The sequence below is a fragment of the Pelobates fuscus genome, chromosome 8, assembly GCF_036172605.1.
Source record: "Pelobates fuscus isolate aPelFus1 chromosome 8, aPelFus1.pri, whole genome shotgun sequence".
In the NCBI taxonomy this organism is placed as follows: Eukaryota; Metazoa; Chordata; class Amphibia; order Anura; family Pelobatidae; genus Pelobates; species Pelobates fuscus.
The window spans coordinates 55,560,820-55,583,074 of NC_086324.1; the positions used below are offsets into that span (position 1 = coordinate 55,560,820).

Below are 22,255 nucleotides of genomic sequence, written 5' to 3' on the forward strand. Positions count from 1 at the left end.
TCAAAATATAATTTTACGATATATTTTCTTTTTAATTTTTTTTTTTTTCAAAAGGGCAGAAGTCTGTATGGAGCCGCTGTTGCTAAATTAGCATAATGTTACATACTGGCAAAATATCTTTAGGAACTAGGGTGGTAATAGGACTAAATATAATTGGTCCTTAAGGGGTGAAACTAGTGATGTAACATTAAGCTAAATATGCTAAAAGTAGTAGCAGTTTGTATGTGTCTAGTCCTGTTCCTGTTATGAAAGGCAAATTTCAAGCTCATTTGTACTGATTTTCAGTCCGTTGATTTGTACCATGAATATGTACGGTGAATCCTATTCTGCGTTATCAATTAAAGGTGCAGGTCTTTATTGAAGGATGTACTCTCTGTACTTCCCTTTGCTTGCTCATCCTTTTGGGCAAGTTAAAGGACCACTCTAGTGCCAGGAAAGCATACTCGTTTTCCTGGCACTAGAGTGCCCTGAGGGTGCCCCCACCCTCAGGGACCCCCTCCCGCCCGGCTCTGGAAAGGGGAAAGGGGTTAAATCTTACCTTTTTCCAGCGCTGGGCGGAGAGATCTCCTCCTGCTCTCCTCCTCCGATCCTCCTCTTCTCCTCCCCGTCGGCTGAATGCGCACGCGCGGCAAGAGCTGCGCGCGCATTCAGCCGGTCACATAGGAAAGCATTCATAATGCTTTCCTATGGACGCTGGCGTGCTCTCACTGTGAAAATCACAGTGAGAAGCACGCAAGCGCCTCTAGCGGCTGTCAATGAGACAGCCACTAGAGGACATAGGGGGAAGGCTTAACTAATTGATAAACATAGCAGTTTCTCTGAAACTGCTATGTTTATAAAAAAATTAGTTAACCCTAGCTGGACCTGACACCCATACCACTTCATTAAGCTGAAGTGGTCTGGGTGCCTAGAGTGGTCCTTTAATGTGGATGGCTGTTTAACTTCGTAATTGGAGAAATGCTATGTGAGCACACTTTTTTACTCTATGTTTACCTCTCGTTTTCTCTTGCTGTCCCCACTCTCTTCTTCCCTCTGTCTAAGCTTTTGTTGATCTACCTTCCTGTTCGTTGGATGAGTCTTACAAATCCAGCCAGTGTCCTCAAGGTACATTTACATTTTCTTTCCAAATTGACTTCATTGCAAATATATTTGCAGACTTATAAGTATTCCTCAAATCTGTACACACTTTCAGACTCTATAAATTAAAGGGATACTAAATGCATTATATTTACTACAGCTCAGTGTTTTTTTTTGGTTTTTTTTTGTGTACTTGAAGAAGTTTATCAAAAAGCAGGGTACCTCAACACCCTTTTAACAGCCTCCCTGTTCAGTTGTTTTGATTCATATTTATACCTCTGTATTATCAGTATCAATTCTTTCCAAACTATGTGGAAATAATAGACTAAGAACACTGGGCTCATTGGACAGATCTGATATTGATAATGCTGTATTGTTAAGGCAGCTGAAAAGGCGGTCAGTGCAGTCCCATTTAGCATGCTAAACTAATTTTTTTGGCTTCTTGGTGTCTGCTGCCCACGGAAACCTATTTGCTGTATGTTTAGAACTTGCTGATGGTATTGAAATAATTGGTAGAGTACTGTACTTTTATCCATGCTGACTAATGGCACTTTGCCCACTATTTGCAACCATACAAATTGTGTGTTTATCATTTTCTGCAACAGTTCTTGGTTCGGAAACAGCAGACCAGATGACCATGGGTTTCAACGACCGAGATATGCTAAACCATCGGCTAGCAGAGGTGAGACTTCTCAATTTCTTTCACAGTTCTTCTAAATACGTTTCGTACACATTGGCCTCGATTTGAATACATTTTCCAAATGATTCAATCCTGTTGGAAAAACTTCCAAATTGCAAATTAAATAATTGGAAAGTGTTTGTTTTTTTTCCTCTCTAACAGTATTGAATCATTTAGAAAGTTTATTAAAAAGTGAATCCATGCACTGTGATCACTTAATTTATTTAAAGTGGTCATGGTGCCTGCAGTCTTCATGTACATACAGTTATTAACCCCCTAGCTACAGGAGGTGTAAATTCACATCATTAGCAAGAGTTTAAGACTGGCAAATGTCATTTTTGTGCAAAATTGGCATCTGATGCCAGCACATCATTGCTTGGTAAAGATACGTATTATATCTGCCTTTTTGGATAGCTAAATAAACCACCATTAGACCATTTATGACCAGTGCTGAAGTCTTATTGTCTTTATTAGAATGTCTTGTAGTGTATGATGGATAAAATAACACCAACCAAAAGCTTTAGGTCAGATTTGCAATATAATAAACTCTAATGTTATGGAGACTTATTTTCAACACTTTTGATAAGGTTTCATAACATAATACTCAATCTTTTGTATTCCTGTAATTTAAGAATAGTCTTCTTTTCAAACTCTTCACTAATATTCTGTGTACTATGTTACATGTGGATAATATGATATTGTATATATGTAAACCGGTAATGGTAAATAACCTGCCCATCCAAATGTTTTTACAACATGTGCTACAACTTCATATAAGATTTTGATGTGATTCAACCTGTTCTGAAATGCTAGCTATGATCGTTAAATGATCTGAGCAGCATTGTAATTCCTCTTGTGTTTTTGTGAACAGAGAGACAAGGACCTAGAACTGGCAGCTCACATTGGGCAGGCTCTTTTGAAAAGGAACCACATGTTGGTGAAGCAGAATGAGTATTTGGAGGAACAACTGACAAATGCACTGGACCATGTGAGTTCTGTTCATTGAAATGTGTGGATATATTGTATGCACGTGGGATTGTCCAGAAATCCTGTTACAACTGCCATCTAAGTATTAAAACATAAACCCAGACTTTACTAGAACTGGCTTTCCAGATACATTCTTAGGGATTGCTCAGCACCTAGTATATTGTCAGAGTAATAATAAGCTAATAATGAATGCCTTATTCTGATAAGAGCAAAATATTAAATGTCCAAAGGCTAATAGTGTATCAGGTAAACAGTCCATATCATAGAAGAAATTAAGATAATTTTGTGTTGTGACATATATATGTACAGCATCAGGGAGAGGCCCATACTAACGGCATTGTAGTGGGCAGCAGGATCCACGAGTATTGGTCAAAAAAAGATTGTGAAAATGCTGATGATTAGAAATCTAACTTTTGTATCTTAAAGGATTCCAGTATTATTGTAGTAGAGGAAAATACTGCATTCCCACGTCTGTTATGCAGAGAATTCTTGGGTTTATGAATATTTATAACCACACTGATGTGTTGTAAAGGCAGTAACTAGTAGGAATGTGCATTTCTTGCATTCTCCCTTAAACAAATCGGTTTGTTGGATGACCATTTGATATGCCCATTGTAAAATCTGTTTTAATGAATTTTGTTAACTTGTTGCTAAGTTTACAAACTAATTGAAAGGCTCTCCATGCTGGACAAATCTATTAATTGAAAGAAGAGTGCAGCAAATTCACTTGTCTAGTATGTAATTCATAAAATAGAAATATGAGCTGATAAGTTATGATCCTTGTAACTGCCATTTCCAGTCCGTGGTAGTGCAGATAACTTAGATGTAGCTCTGTGGCTGTCTCATAGCTGCATCACCTCCTCTCCACCATATTCACGTTCTACCTAGACATTTTTTTTCCCAAATCCTCTCCTTACTCATTCCACCCAATGTTTCTGGCCACGCCTTTAGCATTGACCCGATAAATCTGCTTCATACATTGACAGTGTTTATTAAGTAGTCACTGTCACTCTTCAAGCCATTGAGCTTGTGAGTACATAGTATTATCTAAATGTGCAGTGGCACTAGTTTAGCAATAGTGATATAACAGGCTATTTTTATTCAAACCAATGCAGTCACAGCTTGGGAAGCCAGAGGTATCAATGTAATAAAGGAACTAAATTACATCTGAAAAGGTCCTTGGTCAGTGTATTGATGATGGGATCTGATAGGAGCACTGACAATTCCAACCGTATGATGCCTTGCGCACACACAATCTTACATCCCATACAAAACCTGCATTTGTGGAGTATAGTATGAATAATGCCATGTCTTTTACTCAAGTTATACAAAATCATGTATTTATAACGTGCTCATTGAACATTTTGGGCAATTTTGCCCAAATGGTAAAAAGAACTGCAAAGTATGGGAGTGATCTTGCATCATTTAGTCACATCCTCAAATAGTGTAATCAAGTGGATTTACACCTTTGAACTTCCAAAGACAAAGTTATAGAGTTTTAGAACATTCTTTGGTGTTCTAAATCTAAAATGAGTTTTTTTTGTTTTTGTTTTTTTTACATTTTCTTAATGCGAATTAAGAAATTAGAGCAGTGACCCAGAAAATTGCAAAATTTAGGCCATATTGATTGAACTGAAAAAGAAAAATTGCCTCAATTTTTTCAGTTTGGCTGATGTGATATAAAATCTTAAAGGTCTACAGTCTTAAAGGATCACTAATAGGGTCAGGAACACAAACATGTATTCCTGACCCTATAGTGTTAAAACCACCATCTAGCCCCCCTGGGCCCCTCATGCCTCCATAAATATAGCAAAATCTTACAAGCCTGAAGCTGTAACTCTGCATGCTGTTTGCCTCAGAAAAACAAGCTGTCTGCTGACATCATCAGAAGTGGTAGCCTGATCCAATCACAATGCCTCCCCATAGGATTGGCTGAGACTGACAAGGAGGCAGATCAGGGTTAGAGCCAGCCTGATTCAAACACAGCCCTGGCCAATCAACATCTCCTAATAGAGATGAATTGAATCAATGAATCTCTATGAGGAAAGTTCAGTGTCTGCATGCAGAGGGAGGAGATACTGCATGTTTGGATGCATTTTATGCAGCCATGACCCAGGAAGGATCTCTAACAGCCATCTGAGGAGTGGCCAGCGAAGTTACCACCAGGCTGTAATGTAAACACTGCATTTTGTCTGAAAAGACAGTGTTTACAGCAAAAAGCCTGAAGGTAATGATTCTACCCACCAGAACAAATTCAATACGCTGTAGTTGTTCTGGTGACTATGGTGTCCCTTTAAGTTTAGTCTCCGTTTAAGTTTCAGTCACCTGTTCGATATAGGTTTATAATTTTATATTGGTAATTTTCTAGTGTTTGCAGAACTCTTCTCCTGGTGTTAATATTTAATATTGGTGAATAGTAATGTATCAATCCGACTATTGTGTGTATGTATATTATTATAATAGTAAATGATTTAATATTGAATGTTATTCTTATTATTACTGCATACCTTACATTCTGCAACACTGCTGCATATCTTATTTAGTTCCATTCCAACCTTATCAGAATTTCTTAGCAATTGCATTTTATTGCCTTATATCAAGTCGTATCATATTCCTTATCATCCATGGCTACAAGCGTCATTTACCGTTTTAGTCAGTGTCTGCCTATTTCAATATCATTTTGTGTTTAGTAATTATAGCCTTGTATAACTGTTTTATATTGGAATATTTTTATTGTGTCATTTTACAAGGCTCCACTACTATCTCACCCTGCGGTTTAACTATACCTTATCAGTACAATGGCCATCTTTCCTTTACTCTTTTACAGGTCAATCAACTCCAGCACGAATTATCTAAAAAAGAAGACCTACTCCGTGTGGTCTCCATTGCTTCAGAGGAGAGTGAAACTGACTCCAGTTGCTCTACCCCATTGCGTTCCAATGACTCATTCACCCTGACACATGGCCTGCTCCAGCTAGACAACCTGCATGGGAAACTCAAGGAACTGGAGGAAGAGAATCTTGCCCTACGCTCACAGGTCAGGATCTACACTAACAATACTTTTTATGCCTTTTGATGAAAGCTATTGGTGTTTGTAGATCGGACAGATTTTATTGTATGATATTCGCAGCTAGTGTTCTTTTCGGCTAAATTAAATTATTTAATTAGCTCATAGGTGGTACAGCATTACTTTAAAATATTTCTAGCAAATTTGTAGATTCCGTTTTATTGATAAATGTATTTTTCTCTCTGTGGTTATCTTGGAATTATAAAAGTGGCTACTTCAGATAAGGCATGTTTATCCTCTCCACAAGAGCTACTTATATGCTGTACCCAACAATTCATACATTGCGGGTTAAGGCAAGTCCTTGCGTGAAATTGCATTTTGCGTGTTTAGTGCAGATGTAATGTGTAATTAAAGGACCACTCTAGGCACCCAGACCACTTCAGCTTAATGAGGTGGTCTGGGTGTCAGGTCCCTCTAGGATTAACCCTTTTTTTTAATAAACATAGCAGTTTCAGAGAAACTGCTATGTTTATACTGAGGGTTAATCCAGCCTCCAAAACCTCTAGTGGCTGTCTCATTGACAGCTGCTAGAGGCGCTTGCGTGCTTCTCACTGTGAAAATCACAGTGAGAGCACGCAAGCGTCCATAGGAAAGCATTGATAATGCTTTCCTATGCGACCGGCTGAATGCGAGCGCGGCTTCTGCCGCGCATGCGCATTCAGCCGATGACGTCGCAAGGAAGAAGGAGAGGAGGAGGAAAGCTCCCCGCCCGGCGCTGGAGAAAGAGGTAAGTTTAACCCCTTCCTCCCCCCAGAGCCCGGCGGGAGTGGGTCCCTGAGGGTGGGGGCACCCTCAGGGCACTCTAGTGCCAGGAAAACAAGTGTTTTCCTGGCACTAGAGTGGTCCTTTAATTAGTAACAGATTATCAGCTTACACCTATTGTAGCTGCCATCCTAGAAAAGGCAGGACTTCAGGAAAGAATATTATTTTATGTGTATGTCTGACCGTTTCTTTAGCACATTTTACATCTTACATTTTGTATACTAACTGGAATCTGATGTTGCTACACAGTGTAGTCGGCCCCAATGTACAATTGTTGGGGTAAATTGGTCACCAGGTTGATATCAGACAATCCATAGAAAACAGAGGCACACTAGCATCCGGAGTGCAATCACAATTGTATATTTTCATAATGAGATTGCGGTTTGTATTAGAACAAAGAAAAAGACAGTGAGCGATAAAGAGATACTCTTATCACTAAAACAACTTTAGCCTAATTAAGTTGTTTGGGTGTGTAGATCATGCCCCTGCTGTCTCGCTGCTTAATTCTCTACCATTTAGGAGTTCATTCACTTTGTTTACGCATCCCTAGCCACACCTCTCCTTGCTGAGACCCCCACAGCCTCCCTACACACTTTGTGAAAAACACACGTGTTTAAGATCCTTTATTGTATTGTGTGTTTAGTTTAGAATTTCATGTCTCCTGCTCTATTAATGATCTTCTGAAGTAAGCGCACTGGCCTTGATATTTTAATATTCTCACATAATTTTCACATAAGCTTTTAAAATCATTATAATATGTTTTAAAGGACCACTATAGGCACCCAGACCACTTCAGCTTAAAGAAGTGGTCTGGGTGCCAGATCCATCTAGGATTAGCCATTTCTGCTGTAAACATAGCTATGTTTACTTTAGAATGAATCCAGCCTCTAGTGGCTGTCTCATTGACAGCCGCTAGAGGCACCTCCGCGCTTCTGACTGTGATTTTCACAGTGAGAAGACACCAGCGTCCATAGGAAAGCATTCAGAATGCTTTCCTATGGACTGGCTGAATGCGCGCGGCTCATGCTGCGTATGCGCATTCAGCCGATGACAGGGAAAGGAGGAGGAGATTCACCAGTGCCGAGGGAGCTCAGCGCTGGGAAAAAAGGTAAGGGATTAACCCCTTCCTTACCCTAGAGCCAGGCGGGAGGGGGGCCCTGAGGGTGAAGGGGACCCAAGGACCCTATATGTTTTCCTGGCACTATAGTGGTCCTTTAAAATAAAAAAAAAACCTTTTAAAATAATTTATCTACTAAAGTCTCCATTAAAATGTGAACTTTTGTAGATAAAGCAATTGATAATAAAACTTTTTACGTTTTATTTTATGGAAACTGTGAGAATCTCAGATATGGGAGGTGTAACTAGGACTCCAAAATAAAGTGTATATCACTTTATATAACCCCTTAAACTGCAGGTTCATGATCTTTACACCAAACTGCTTCACTAAGCCTAAGCTAAAGTTGACTGAGTGCTCAGAATAGCAAAGCAAATCAAAACACTGACTTGTTTTTCTCTCTCTACTCTATATTTATGACACCATATTTTTCTGGTGTAGTTATAAAAAAATAAAACGAAATAAAAAAGTGATCCTAATCGAGTTGTAATTGTTGGTGCTACAAAGAGGCTGATTTAAGATATTATTGTATAATCATTATTGAATTAGATAATGGTAGATTGACTTTACCTAATTGCTTTGGGATGGGCGAGTGAGATTTCCACGGAATTCTATAACTGGATTTTGATGTATTTATTGCCTGTTAAAGTTCAGGCAATATTAATAAGATAAACATTAAATATTTGCACAAATATTTCAATCCATAGATCCTACATTAACTGGCAGTGACTGTAGAATGTCACGAAGACAAATGTATTTTCCTTGTAACTGACCACAGGTTATTCTGCCTGTGTTATATGAGCCATTTTATTATCCACTTTTCCTTTTGATGAAATTCTTATACCATCTACTGTAAATTAATTTTAATACTGAAAATAATTATTATGGTCCACCTCACCTCGTAGAGGAATCTCGTTCAACGATGATTGTATGCCACTTCAAAAAAACAAGCAAAACTGAATAACTGATGCTATCTTAAAGGAGCTTCCAGCTATCACTATAGTCTTTCGGGGTTGGTTAGCTTCCAGCTATCACTATAGTCTTTCGGGGTTGGTTAGCTTCCAGCTATCACTATAGTCTTTCGGGGTTGGTTAGCTTCCAGCTATCACTATAGTCTTTCGGGGTTGGTTAGCTTCCAGCTATCACTATAGTCTTTCGGGGTTGGTTAGCTTCCAGCTATCACTATAGTCTTTCGGGGTTGGTTAGCTTCCAGCTATCACTATAGTCTTTCGGTGTTGGTTAGCTTACAGCTATCACTATAGTCTTTCGGGGTTGGTTAGCTTCCAGCTATCACTGTAGTCTTTCGGGGTTGGTTACAAACCGCGCATTGTTGGGAATTGAAAAGCGTTTTCAAATTATAGACGCGTTGGAATCTGATGGCGCCATATAAATAATAAAATAATAACAATAGACCACAATTGCCTATTTTGGGTTGAAAGTTCAACTTATGGTAAATTCCTGACACTTCACTCTAGTAGTGGATAGCACAGTTTGTGTTTGTTTACATTGCATTAGCAGGGTCAGCAGAGAACATTTAAATGTATTATTTTGTTATTTAATAAAGCATACATATTAATGTTATGCATATCCCTCTGTAAAATCTCGTGAGATCTTTGACATTATGTAACCCAAACTATTTTTTTGTATTTTTTTAAATTACTGTTTTGGCTTCCTCATTCGCACAACAGTAACGATATGTTCTGTGCAGTAAAATCAAAGCTGTATATTGAAATCTTTAAACTGAACTCACAATCTTTGCATTTGCCACTTTGCTTGCTACTCAAGCAGTTTTCTTTATATTTTGTTTATTTAATTTCTTTTTTTTTTTTTTTTTAAATGGTTTCATTATTTTGTGCACTTCGTTGAAATACACTCTGTGATTATATTAATCTTGCTTTTTCTCGAGCAAGTTAACATTATTGATGGCCTTTTCTATTTCTCCCAAGGCGACACACCTGAAAACAGAAACTATAACATATGAAGAAAAAGAGCATCAATTGGTGATCGACTGCGTTAAACAAATAAGTGAGTAGGACTAATGGATACTCAGACCCATTAGTGATGCCTTCCGGCACCCATTAAGTTATGTAATTGATTTTTACAGTGGGTGACTTAATAGCTCCTGCTAGAGTCATGGGTTCTCTGAAACATTATCACGCACAATTACATTGATCTTTGGAATATTTTATTTGTAAAAAAAATAAAATAAATTATGCTAGGATTAAAATATTTATCTCCCTCCTTCCGTTCATTTAAAAATGATAGCTTGTCCAACATACAGACACATACTCGCTAATTCTTCTTTGAAATTAAAGGAGCGCTATAGTTTTCAAAGTACAAACCTGTATATCTATTGCTATAGTGTCCTTGTCACTATTTGCGTTGGTGCCTTCCCCGTGTAAGAAAAGTAAGTAAAATAAAGGTTTGTCTTACCTCTTCTCTAGCATCAAGACTTTCTTGGGGCCGCTCCACCTCCCGTGGAGGCATCGCAACCTATTCATTCGTCAAATTATAGAGGAGCATGGGAAACATGATGTGCAGGAGCAGTGATTTTCTGCGTACATCCAGTCAAATGCGTCTCATAGGAAAGCATTGAATTCAATATTTTGCTATGCGCTTTATTTGGTCACATGACCAAGTTTTACTCAGCAGTTGTAGAGGAAACTCCTCTAGTGGCCGTCTGGAAGACAGCCACCAGAGATGTGTTAAACATTGCAATTTCTACAAAATTGCAAGGTTTTACATTACAGGGTTAAAAATATAGGGTCACTGCACCCAGACCTTTTCATTGAGGCAAAGTGGTCTGGGTGACTTTAATATTCCTGTAAGGACTACTGTTCATATGCAAATAATAATAATTATGTGTGATCATGAATTTTTACTTACATTTTTATCAACCTGAATGGTTTTCTTTTTAGTAGCATGAGAGAGGTTATCTATAGCCTTGGTTAGGTTCCACAGTAACATGGTATAGGTGCCCAGTTCCTGATATTTATCTTGTCCTTTTGTGTGTGTGCTGTGGATCTATGTTTATATATTGCCCTTGCAAATTAAACTTGATTGTTGCAAAAATATTTTTGTTCGCAAAATATGCCTATAACCCAACTAAGCAACTTGCATAGCTGCAGCAGAATTTTAACTGTCATACTTGTTCACTTTTAGGCGAAACCAACCATCAGATTGAACAGCTGACTGATGAGTTGTCCAGTAAGTCTGAAGCAATAGTACAATACCAGGAGCAGATCTCTACTCTTCTAGCTGAGATTGTTGACCTTCAGCACAAATTAAGAGAGGTATACACATCCACGAGTCATTAATAAATGGGTAAACCCCGAAATAACAATACCACTTTAATGTTAGGGATGTGCTGACTTTAGCTTGTTCTGTTTTCTGATCGCCACATCTGTATAAATGAGTATTATAGTTTTTTTTAAGTACAGTAAAATACAGCTTGTGAAATGTATTGTGCTTTGCAAATACACATTAAATAGGTAGCTTATGTTTTTATCTGTGTGCTCGTTTTGCAAATTTGAGAAGAAATGAGGGGTAAGGAAGATAATAAAAAAAATAAATAAAAAAAAGTGTAAAATTGCATATTTTGAAGGCACCGGGCAGGAATATATGTATAGACAAGGTGAAAATATATGCCATTTTAAAAATGCCCTGTTTCTTTTTAAATTAATAATGTCATTATTATTAAGGTCCCCCCTCTAAAAGAACCTGAAATAAGAATAAAATATAGGTTTTACTTACCTGAAATCTAACACCGGTTGAAGCCCAGCAATGCTTTCCTCACTACCTAAATAAATAACCAAGCTTATAGGGAGACTGGGGAGGGGGCTGCAGTCAAGAAGCGAGGGGATATCCACACTTCACCTTCAAGAGAGAAGCTCGATACATCTTTTGACAGCACGCAGTGGGCGCTGATGCTCTCAACCAATGAATGAGCATCAGAATCCACATGTCATAGGCCTGCTGCACAGGAGAACCAGTGCCCTGCAGCGATCCAGGTAATATGGCAAACTGTTTCAAAGTGTTTTTGCCTCATTTCCAGGAATTGGTGCCAGTGGGCTGTGGTGGTTATGATGTCTGGAGTAACCCTTTAAAGAAGACCTTTAACATATTTGCAAAGATAAAATGCAGATGAAATATTGTTTGATCTGCACATACTATCACCTATATTTATCTACATTGACATTGAGCTCATACACATTTTGTTCAAAACCCAGACCATTTACAATGCCTAAAATTGGAGAGGAAAGGGCAGGGCTTGTGAGCTGGATGGAGGCCGAGGATCTCGCCAAAAATAATAATCATACTTCTGGGGATCAAACATTTAACATTTAGACAATGTAGTAGCTGATATCTCCTTGCTGGGCTCTTTTGAAACCAGCTTCCCACTCTGGTTAGAGCCTAAAGCCCTAAATGTGTTAATTGTTTAGGTGTCTCAAAGGATAACTGTATGTGTAAATGAAAATCAAAAAATAACTTAATGTGTGAAAAGTTATTTTGTTTATCCCATCCATTTAATTAACCATGTTGTAGTACAGAAATCAATAACTTTTATCAATGTAGTTACTGTGGACTTCATTTTCCATTTGATGACATTTAGCCAGCCATTTGTCTGACTTGGGAAATATATTTCACAAACGCTGCATAGCCAATTCTAGCCATCATAAAAATTCTGTTCTATGTTCTAATGCCATGGTATCATCTACTCACAGAGCGCTATAGAGAAGGAGGAGCTAAGGATACACCTGCAGGCATCTAAGGAAGCTCAGAGGCAACTGACTGCTGAGGTGAGGCATCTTACCAGTAAAACAATGCAGATCAAACGTGACGAATAGTGATTTTATTATTTGTTTGCAGAGAGTAAAACAGAGGCATATGATGTAAACAAAACAACCACTTCATACCAAGATAACTACTGGAGCTCATAGTACTGGTTATGTTGCCTGAGGTGTCTTGGTGGTCTCATACAGTTTTATGCCAAGATGCTTGATAGTGGCTTGACAAAACGGGGCTCTCCACAGCTCATGGAGGCTGCTCCCTCCCTGTCTGCATTCATAGTACTGAATATTGTTTATTATAGGCCTTTATATAGCGCCATCTTACTCTGAAGAGCTTTACAATGTTACATTACCACACAATTCAGAATTTCATTATTTGACTGAGAGTCCTGGACACGTGTTAGCCTATCACTGATATCTTGGTTGTGCAAATTTGATATTGGTAATCCAGACGCCACTCCCTCATCAGTGGTGGTATTAACACTTCCATCTTATCAATGTCAAACTTGTCCAACCTGGATATCAGTGCTGAGTGCTGGATGTGGAAACTGACACTGATTGTGCAGTACTATGTATATCATTCATCTCAATGCTGACTGGAGGGGGGGAGAGATACTGTGGAAAGCCTCGTTGTTGTTTTCAATCAGACTGTTGTATATGGTTTCATGTAAAACTGGAGGCTTTGCCCAGAGACTCAAGGCAACATAACTATTCCATTAAGCAATCACTATGAGCTTTTTATAAAGATTTTGAAACACTTTAAACAGCCTGGCAACCTAACATTGGGTGGAGGTGGGGGGGAGGGGAGGGGTGGTTGTATCATATCTCTTTCTAATTACTATATCAGAATAATAGTCTTCCTTTGTTACTTTATAGTTGAGGTCAGCGAACAGTAATGGAAATCTAATGCTCTCCAAGCACCATAACTACTACAACTCATTGTGATAATGATACAAGGGATATTGTGTGCTATTCCCATGTTTTTTGTCAAACCGCCTTTCAATTGTTTAACAAAAGCAGCGCTCTCTGCATCACTCAAAGCCTGGCCCCTCTCTAGCTGCTTGGTTAATGTGGAAAATTCCCTTCTGTGTTGTACATCTAACCGTGAATGGCAGTGATAGACTGCAAGCTTAAATACCTAATAAACCTCTGTTCTACTAAAAGCAAAAGTATACATTTATTAAACATACACCATAAATAAAACCACCATAATGTCTCTCCTAGCGAAGTATAAGAGTAGGTACTCTGGATTTGTGTTCAGTGTTTTTTTTTTTTTTCTCCCATCAAATGATGGCCCAGGCAATGTTTCACCCAGTATGACGATCCCACCCGTACATCAGGCGTGAGAAAGGCCAAAATAGATTAAACAAGTTCATGATGGATATTAGACATTTAAAATAAGTGGGAAACCATAGAGTTCCATTAATTCTTCTCAAAATGTAAGACTGAGCTTTGTTTACAGTGCCACTTCTTGGATCTATTGTCTATAAATTATCCACACAAAAAAGCAAAAAAAAGTTGAATTTTTTTTTTTTTTTTTCTATTTGCTCCAGCTGCATGAGTTGCAAGACCGCAATGCAGAATGCCAAGGGATGCTTCAAGAATCTCGGGAAGAATTGAAAATGCTGAAATGCAAAGCCAGCCCCTCTGCACTTCTCAGGCGTCCTCAGTCCTGCAGTGTGTTTCCAGTGGTACGGACATCCTATGATATATTTTCGTAATAATAGAAAATGCTTTTACCAGTAGAATGAATGAAATGGGATAAAATATATATACTGTCTTCATATTAGGATTCCCTGGCGGCTGAAATTGAGGGCACCATGAGGAGACAGCTTAGTTTGGATGAAGAGTCGAACTTTGGGGAAAGAAGGTAAAAATTATTTTAAACGCTCTAGTGGAAGTTTTGTGGAATAATAGCAATAAGATGTAATTGGTGAGCGGTCTCTTCTTCCTTTTTTTTGGGGGGGGGGGGGGGGGGGGAATGGTTAAACAAAAGTTTTCCCAATCTGTATTCAGCGAGCCTTAGAGATACTTAACTAATCATACATAGAGTGCATCTTTCACAATGCTCAGAACACGTGCAAAACTCTGTTTTTTACCATTTTGATAATATGTGAAGTACATTTAGTAACACACCATTTTAATGTTAACAAAACATGATTGGTAATGTCTTGGCATTATGAAGGCAGTAGGTTAGGGGTTGGAAGAGAAGCATGAACAGATGTCTCTAGACAAGTTGTTCCCAAGCCAATCCTCAAAGCACACAAACAGTCCAGTATTTATACATTTCCCAATGCTGTTTCAGTGGGGATATTGGCAAAACCTATTTTGTTGGGTTCTCTTTAGTACTGTGTTGAGAACCACTTTTGTGCAGTGGCACCTCAAATTGTGCCATGAACACACGGACATCAGGGCTGTACTAGGTTGACTTCAGTCTGCCAGGATTTAAATTGGGACTCCCACCTGGCAGTTAATTAAAACTGTTAAGTCAGTTTGGCAATACATATGCATATTTCTCTAGAAAGAAGAGTTTGGAATCCACAACTGTACACGGTTTTCTAACTGATAATCTTTTCTTGTGATTTGTGCTTTCAGGGCCCAGCCAAAACGTGTATTCGATACCGTAAAGGTTGCAAATGAGCTTCGCACCAGATCTTCCACACTTCCTCTTCCTTTGCCAATTCCAGGCTCAAACCAATCCGGTGTAGTGATGACCCCTTTGCCTTTCCAATCTGTTACGAAAGTAGAGCAGAAGGAAGATGTGACAAAGAGCCAGCAATCTAAGTATGTCTGACAAAGTCTAGAAAATGTTTACACATGAACATAGATTTATTGCAATAATCTTTAGAATGTTATGATTTGCTCCTGGGTTCCAAAAGTGAAACATCTGTCGAGGTGCAAGATGCAGATTCTTTTTATGATCTTAAGTGCCACACGTAAACATACCTTTGATGCTTTGATTATTATGCATCAGCATCCCTTTTTCGCTGTTGGAATTCCCAGAACCTTCCCTATTCTGGATGCTGGATCTTGTGCCACAACAAATGTTCCACTTTTTTGCAAAATGAAAGATAAGACACTTGTCAGTAAGTCGCTTTAAAAATCTATTACTTATTCAAACATACATCGTCCTACTCGGAGATTTGAATATATTGCTAATGACTACGAGAGCTGAGTTTACAAAACCACTCCAACACCAGTCTGACTGAGATGGAACTACGGGAAAACCTAAGACGATAAACTACCATCCCCCCCCCCTTTTTTTTTGTATCTTTCTTCCCTATTCATCTGAGGCCCCACCAATTGGATAATGATTGTTCAGATTGGGACGATGCAGATGCACCGCACCCCCGCTTTATACACCTCTCAATGTCACCATTGAACATACAGATCTGTAGATATGTAGGGTCACGCAGAAAGACCCGGGACTAACGAGTTGTAAGATACATAGGGGACCCGAGAACCCATGTCGCTTATTATCTGTGTTTTTATTAAAATTGATACATGACCTGAGACCTGCGCATCCTCCTACCTGTTTTTCATTTAACTTGAGACTTGCGCGTTAAAGTTTACATTTCTACTGTTTATCTTGATTCTACCATCGGAGGAGACTTTGTTTACTGCTATTGGAGACCTGCGAGACCTGCTGTTTGTCGTTTACACTTAGCAACTGAAACAAAAATTAAAAAACAAAACAAAAAAACATACCTCAAAATGGCAGTTTCATGCAATTCTAATTTCACATGTATTACTGTTTTTTTTTTTTTGTCTTGTGTAGAAATAGTAGAAATTCTGGTACTCAGGAAGACCATGCTTTGGAAACTGCCATTCACAGACTGCACCTGCGGCGGCAGAATTACCTGAGTGAGAAGCAGTTTTTTCGGGATGAGCGTGAGAGGAAACTGAGGTTTCTAGAGGATGAGTGGGACAGCAGTGGCTGCAGTACTCCAACTGGAAGTGTCCTCTCCATGGCAACTCACTACTCGGACATCACAGACTGCTCTGCTACCTCAAGTACCTTGCGCAGCTTGCTGCCAGAGAAGTTACAGATTGTCAAACCTATTGAAGGTGAGGATCTAACCTATACCTGTCTGCCTCTAGTTCTTTCCTTCTTTCAGTGTCTCCGCTTTTCTTTCTACTGGCTGAAAAAAAAAAAAAAAAAACACTTTCTCCCTCTGCCTTTTACTCTGTCTATCCATTTGCCTTTGTTAGTTGTATCAAATAGTCAGGATTTATAACAAACCATATATTGTGTCCATATGAAAGTCCCATGTAGTATGTGTAATTTCTTGCCTATTGATCAATCAGTTGGTCATTGGTGGATGGCAGCTTGACTTTTCGGCAAGTCTCTGCAATCACCAAATACCTCCTAACATAATAACGCCAAAAATAAAAACTTTGTATTTCTGTATATTGTGTTCAGGCTCTCAGACTCTCCATCAGTGGCAACAGTTGGCTCAGCCTAATTTGGGTACCATCTTGGATCCACGTCCCGGTGTTCTGACCAAAGGCTTCAAGCCCCTACCAGAGGATGCTGAATATCACCTTTGTGACCTGGAGGAGGATGAAAAAGAGGAGGATGACGAAGAAGGGATAACGTTTCAAGTACAGAAAAGGGAAGAAGATGTGCCAAATCCATCATTAAATATATTTCTGCCACCCATCTGTGTGTCTTCAGCCCCAAGTTCTGGTATGACTTGAATTGCATATCAGCATTGCTTCTATCCCATCAGCTAAAGTTATTTCTTTGTAAATTGTATGGAGTTAGCATCTGCACATGTAAAAAAGTGTGATTTAAAGTTAGTACATGAGTAAATCTAATTTATAGACCATTTAAAGAAATGCTCCACAACATGTATATATTTTATGCATTTTGTGCAGGTGTCATAGCGTTACAATGATCTTTACGATCTTTGTTTTACGGAGTATAATGACGAGATAGAGTACTTGAGACAAAATTTGCCTACACCTATTTATGCACATATTGGTTTTTAATATGATAGACATTATATAATATGTATGTAAGTAACCTTACGTTTATATTGTGTATATTCTAGCCTCAAACCCTGGCAAATGCCACTGTGGCACATTCTCCACATTCACTTTTACCACCTGCCGTATCCTCCATCCGTCAGACATCACTCAGGTTACCCCCAGGTGAGGCAACAATTTTGAAACCTTAATATGAAATATTAGTGGCATTAACAGATGTTGTTCCTGCATTTAGACTTTGGGGCTATTAATACTAAATAGCCTTCATTACATCCTCTCTTATAAATGTATAGGGTATTGACTTTTTTTTTCTCCCCTTATAGCTCCATGTACACTCCTTCATCTTTTGGCATCAGCAATACTTGTTCCACCAGCACAATGGTTAGTTCCCCTGCTATGTCATGTCGACTGAGTGTAGGAGAATCTCCCAGCAAAGGACAAGAGCCTGCAAACAACTTGAGCAGCAAAAGTAACTTGGCCAAACTCCTGCAGGAACAAGGGATATCTGCCAAGGGGAACAGCGACCTTGCCATAGGGAAACCACAACTTGACAAACTAACTCTACCCTCAACCCCACCCAATTCACCCTCCCATTCTCCATGTCCATCCCCTTTGAAATTTGAGTTGCGTGCAAATCCATCAGAAAGTTTCTTAGCTGTTTCCAGACCAGCTGAGAGCTTTTTGCAGGAAGTATATGGTTTAAAACCTACTAGGAACCAGCCTGATCTGGGACAGTTGAAAATGAACTTGGTAGAAAGACTGAAAAGATTGGGCATTGCAAGAGTGGTGAACCAAATGAGCAACAGCGCCCAAGAAGAAAGTTCAACATTACGTAACGGGATGAAGCGACAAGAGTCTGCTGTGTTTGTTACCCCAAGCAGTAGTTTGTTGGGGGGGCTAAGGCGGAACCAGAGTCTTCCCGCTTTAATTGGGGGCATGGTACCTCAGGTATCTACATCTTCTCCAAAAATGGGTAGCTTGAAGGAAGATTGCTGATAAGATTGCAATTTGCTTTTAATTGTCCACTGTGTCGGAGTTTGGTAAAGGAAAGTTGTTGAAGGTTTGAGCATGTAGAAAAGAAGAAGAAGAATTGATGGTACAGGAAGATTTTTTTATTTAATTTTTCTAAAGGATCAAGAATTTAGGAAAATGTTGAATGAAGCACAAGTAGGAGATAAGTTAAAGGGTTCTAATAAGGTTTATTAAATGTGAGGATAGAGAAATCTTGGTATAGAACTGTCGTAAGCAAAGTTAAAGAGTTTGAAATGAAAATATAGGCGTGCACAATGTGCTAGAACCTATTTTAAAAAGTTGCCACTGAAATATCCAGTAAAATAAACAAAAATTAAACAGTGGAATGTCCTAAGAGGACAGTGGAAGATAAATGTAAGTGGAACTTCAAATACCTTGTAGAGTGTAATTGAAGTAAGATAGATAGATGCATTTAGCACACTTTGGACCAAAACTATGTTACATGAAGTGTTAGCCGTTAATAAAGAAAAGTAAAATATGGTAAACACACATTGTTATACCACTTTTGAAGTCTGGATAGCTTTAATGGTTGTGTAGTTATTCAGTAAAATAAATAGTTAATAAAAATACAGCAAACAAAAAGAAAATCTATATCCTCATGTGAGAATACATTCAAAATATGCATTGGAGGAAATAGCCACTTGTTCATGCCTCGTAATGTGGTGTAGTTACACTAAGGTTAAATGTTTGGGGTTCTTTTTGTGCTGGGAGGAATGAGTAAGCTAAGACCCTCTGTTCCCTGAGGGTTATGGGAATATTAATCTTGCCAGTTGTTGGTCCCATGATATACGTATTACGTGGGCAACATTCATAAAGACTATGATAGATGATAGGTGGATACGAATACCCAATATAATGTATTGCCTCTTGAGCAAAGGTAATTTTTAAAAAATGGTTTAGGTAAAAATCTTGTATGATGATAAAGCACAATGGTTTCTTAAAATAATTTACAGCAAGAAGTGCATTAGATTGCTTGTCTTGTGGCATTCAATTGAGAATTGCAGGTGCCCTAGGATATCACTGTCTTACAGTGCAGACGAGCTGGGTTGTGAATTTCAATATAGTTAAAAAAAAATTAAATGAGAAATAAAGCAACCCATTTTAAATCTGCATTAAAGACGTCTGTGATGATTAAAAAAATCAAGTGTGGGAGAGGATATATGGTCGTTCAATGAAGCTGTTTCGGCCTTGCCTGCACTATTCCTTGGTTTGAGTGAAGGAATTATTTGTATTGCTGACATTATCGGGTCTCGCAGTGTTTTTGTTTTGAATTTTATCAGCCTATTGATCTGTACCCTTTGTAATCTTGTGCAAAACAACCCTGTGCAATATATCAAATCCCTCCGCCTATGTACATTTCTGTAAATATTAACCAGAAAGTAAACTTTCTTTAGTGCCGTGTGTAGAGCTAATGCAGAAATAATCTTTGTGACTGTATTTCTCTTCTAACAAACTATTGCTATTGTTGGTGTGTCAACAAAGTGAAAACGGAAACCTGGGGCAAAATGGGTTTGAACCTAGACGCATGCAATATATGTATATTTACTTTTTAACTGTGTTGTATGTTCTGTTCAGTTCTGGCTGTTTTATCTTGACATTGACATCCAGTGATGAGTGAGTGGTGCAAGAATGCCAAAGAGCAACAACTTTTACTCTCTGGTATTATGTATTTCAAGTTATATAACTGACTTTAAAGAAAAACTATTAATGCCTTCCTGATTGGCTCGTAGCTTTATTTTTATTTTTTTTCTCCCATTTGATAATGTTAGATATTTGATAATGGTGTGAGATACCTGATATCACTGCCTTAGTAGCCTGAAACCTCAGTATTCTGGTATATTAAAGGTATTTTCTTTTTGAAATTTGACCCCTTTTTTAAAATGTAATTATATAGCTAATGCGTTAAAATATTGGCATAAAATAGAAATCAATATTTACCTTAAGAACCGGCCATTACTGTTTAGTGAACTCGGCTGTAATTTTTTTAGCATGGGCTGTGCTGCAGATCTTTCTTCTGAGAGTGATAACATTGATATAAGCAACACAGAACTAAATGTTCTGAGCTGCTTGATTAACAGCTCCAGTATTTCTTTTTTGTTTAACGGCAACAATTTTTAGAAATTGCTGCTCCTATAGCCAACTGCTAGTTATCAGCATAGGCTTGGAGTTCTCTAATATTGCAGGGTGACTTTTGTGTTAGACTGAGTATTTAACTCTTTTTAGGAAAGACAACTGAGCATCAAATTTGAAAAAAAATAAAATAAAAAATTACTACTATAAACTGGCACTTACCACCATGTAAAACCTCACTGTGATACAGTATTTAGCACTTTTTTTTTTTTTTAAATCTCTCTTCCGTCCACTTCTAGCTAATCAAAGGGAAAATCTCATCAATCCATATCATAGGAATTATTTAAAGGGACACTATAGTCTTCAGAACAACAACAGCTTAATGTATTTGTTTTGGTGTCTGGTAACTATAGTCAGTCACTGCATGCTTTTTGCAATAAACACTATATTTTCAGAAGTGCTTCCTGGGGCAGTGCTGCACAATGTGCTAGATGGTGGTTTTAACTCTATAGGGGACAGGAATACATGTTTGTGCTCCTGACCCTATAGTGTTGCTTTAATATTGTATAGGCATCACCGTGGCTCTTCTTCACTGATGCTGGGGTCCATTTACAGATTGCAGAGCCACAAATTGTTTACTCATTTGGTAGACTTAATTGATTGAACCTTTTCAGACAGGATTGCATTTCCTGTTTTATAGGGATACGCCAGGCTGAAGTTGACCCCTTTTTACTATTATTATATTTTAATAGACAATAACCATAAAATACACTCATTTCAATTATATACTATCCGGATGCCAGTTTTCAGCAATGAAGGATGGAGCCCCTTTTAAATATATTGTGGATGTGGTTCACAAAACAAAATATGCAACACAAAACTTATCTCTAAATTTTCCTCATTTGGTTTTAATCTGAAATTTTCTCCAGGATTTGGCTCAACGTTTTCAGAGAGTCCTGACCCTTCCATTGTGTCTGTTTTTTGTTTGTTTATTCCCAGCAGAAAGAGAGCTACTCAGTTCAGCAGTCCCAAGCTAACGTCATTCAGAAACCTCAATCTGAGTTTATTTTGCACGCTAATAAATACTTTGAAGCAGTTTATAAATGCTTATAAAGTAGTTATGCAAAGTGCTGCAACTGTGATGAATTGTATAGAGTGGAGCTTCTTGTACCCGAAGGGACGCCGGTTGCTCTGTTTGTAGTGTCCCTTTAGATGCAGACGCGTTTCACTTAAGCACTCTGCATTGAAAATAAAACTCCTAGCTTCAACTTAAACATACATCAAATATTTTAGTTCTAAAACTAGAGTAAGCATGTTTAATGAGTCACCGTTTTGCTTATCATTGTAAAATCACAACTCTAAGAAGAAATTACAAAACTAGCACTGCGAAATTCTATAAAACAGGTGATCCGCCACAGGTGTTTTTTTGTTTTGTTTTTATTTAGAAGGAACTTGCTATACTGGTAATTTTTCAACACATTGCTTGATCAAGGGAATTTAAAATGGCAGTGAGTTGAATTGTTAGTGTGGTTTAATGAATCCAACAACCTCTAATGTCCCTTGAACCATTGCACTGTCTAAGGATCGGCAACCTGTCTGTACTCCTCTAATGTAAGCTAAAAGCCGAATTAAACAAATGGGAAATGTTTTGTTTTTATTTGTTTTACATTTTGCACCAATTATTT

The 22,255-nt window shown here is 38.2% G+C and overlaps 1 protein-coding gene across 4 annotated transcripts in view; it reads left to right on the forward strand.

Annotated features, from left to right (window-relative positions):
• Window positions 1-20,834, forward strand: part of TRAK2 (trafficking kinesin protein 2) — a 47,182-nt gene extending 26,348 nt beyond the window's left edge. For 2 of the 4 annotated variants that reach the window (XM_063429851.1, XM_063429849.1), the window contains exons 4-17: window positions 1,042-1,104; window positions 1,683-1,759; window positions 2,628-2,744; window positions 5,571-5,780; window positions 9,633-9,711; window positions 10,849-10,979; window positions 12,411-12,485; window positions 14,030-14,167; window positions 14,267-14,346; window positions 15,072-15,260; window positions 16,255-16,544; window positions 16,900-17,166; window positions 17,534-17,633; window positions 17,792-20,834. In XM_063429851.1, coding sequence (XP_063285921.1) covers window positions 1,042-1,104; window positions 1,683-1,759; window positions 2,628-2,744; window positions 5,571-5,780; window positions 9,633-9,711; window positions 10,849-10,979; window positions 12,411-12,485; window positions 14,030-14,167; window positions 14,267-14,346; window positions 15,072-15,260; window positions 16,255-16,544; window positions 16,900-17,166; window positions 17,534-17,633; window positions 17,792-18,464 — 2,489 coding nt within the window. In that variant the 3' untranslated portion in view covers window positions 18,465-20,834. The remainder of the gene's footprint in view (window positions 1-1,041; window positions 1,105-1,682; window positions 1,760-2,627; window positions 2,745-5,570; window positions 5,781-9,632; window positions 9,712-10,848; window positions 10,980-12,410; window positions 12,486-14,029; window positions 14,168-14,266; window positions 14,347-15,071; window positions 15,261-16,254; window positions 16,545-16,899; window positions 17,167-17,533; window positions 17,634-17,791) is intronic. The other 2 variants (XM_063429852.1, XM_063429853.1) reach the window with 1 other exon arrangement.
• The last annotated feature ends 1,421 nt before the right edge of the window (window positions 20,835-22,255 follow it).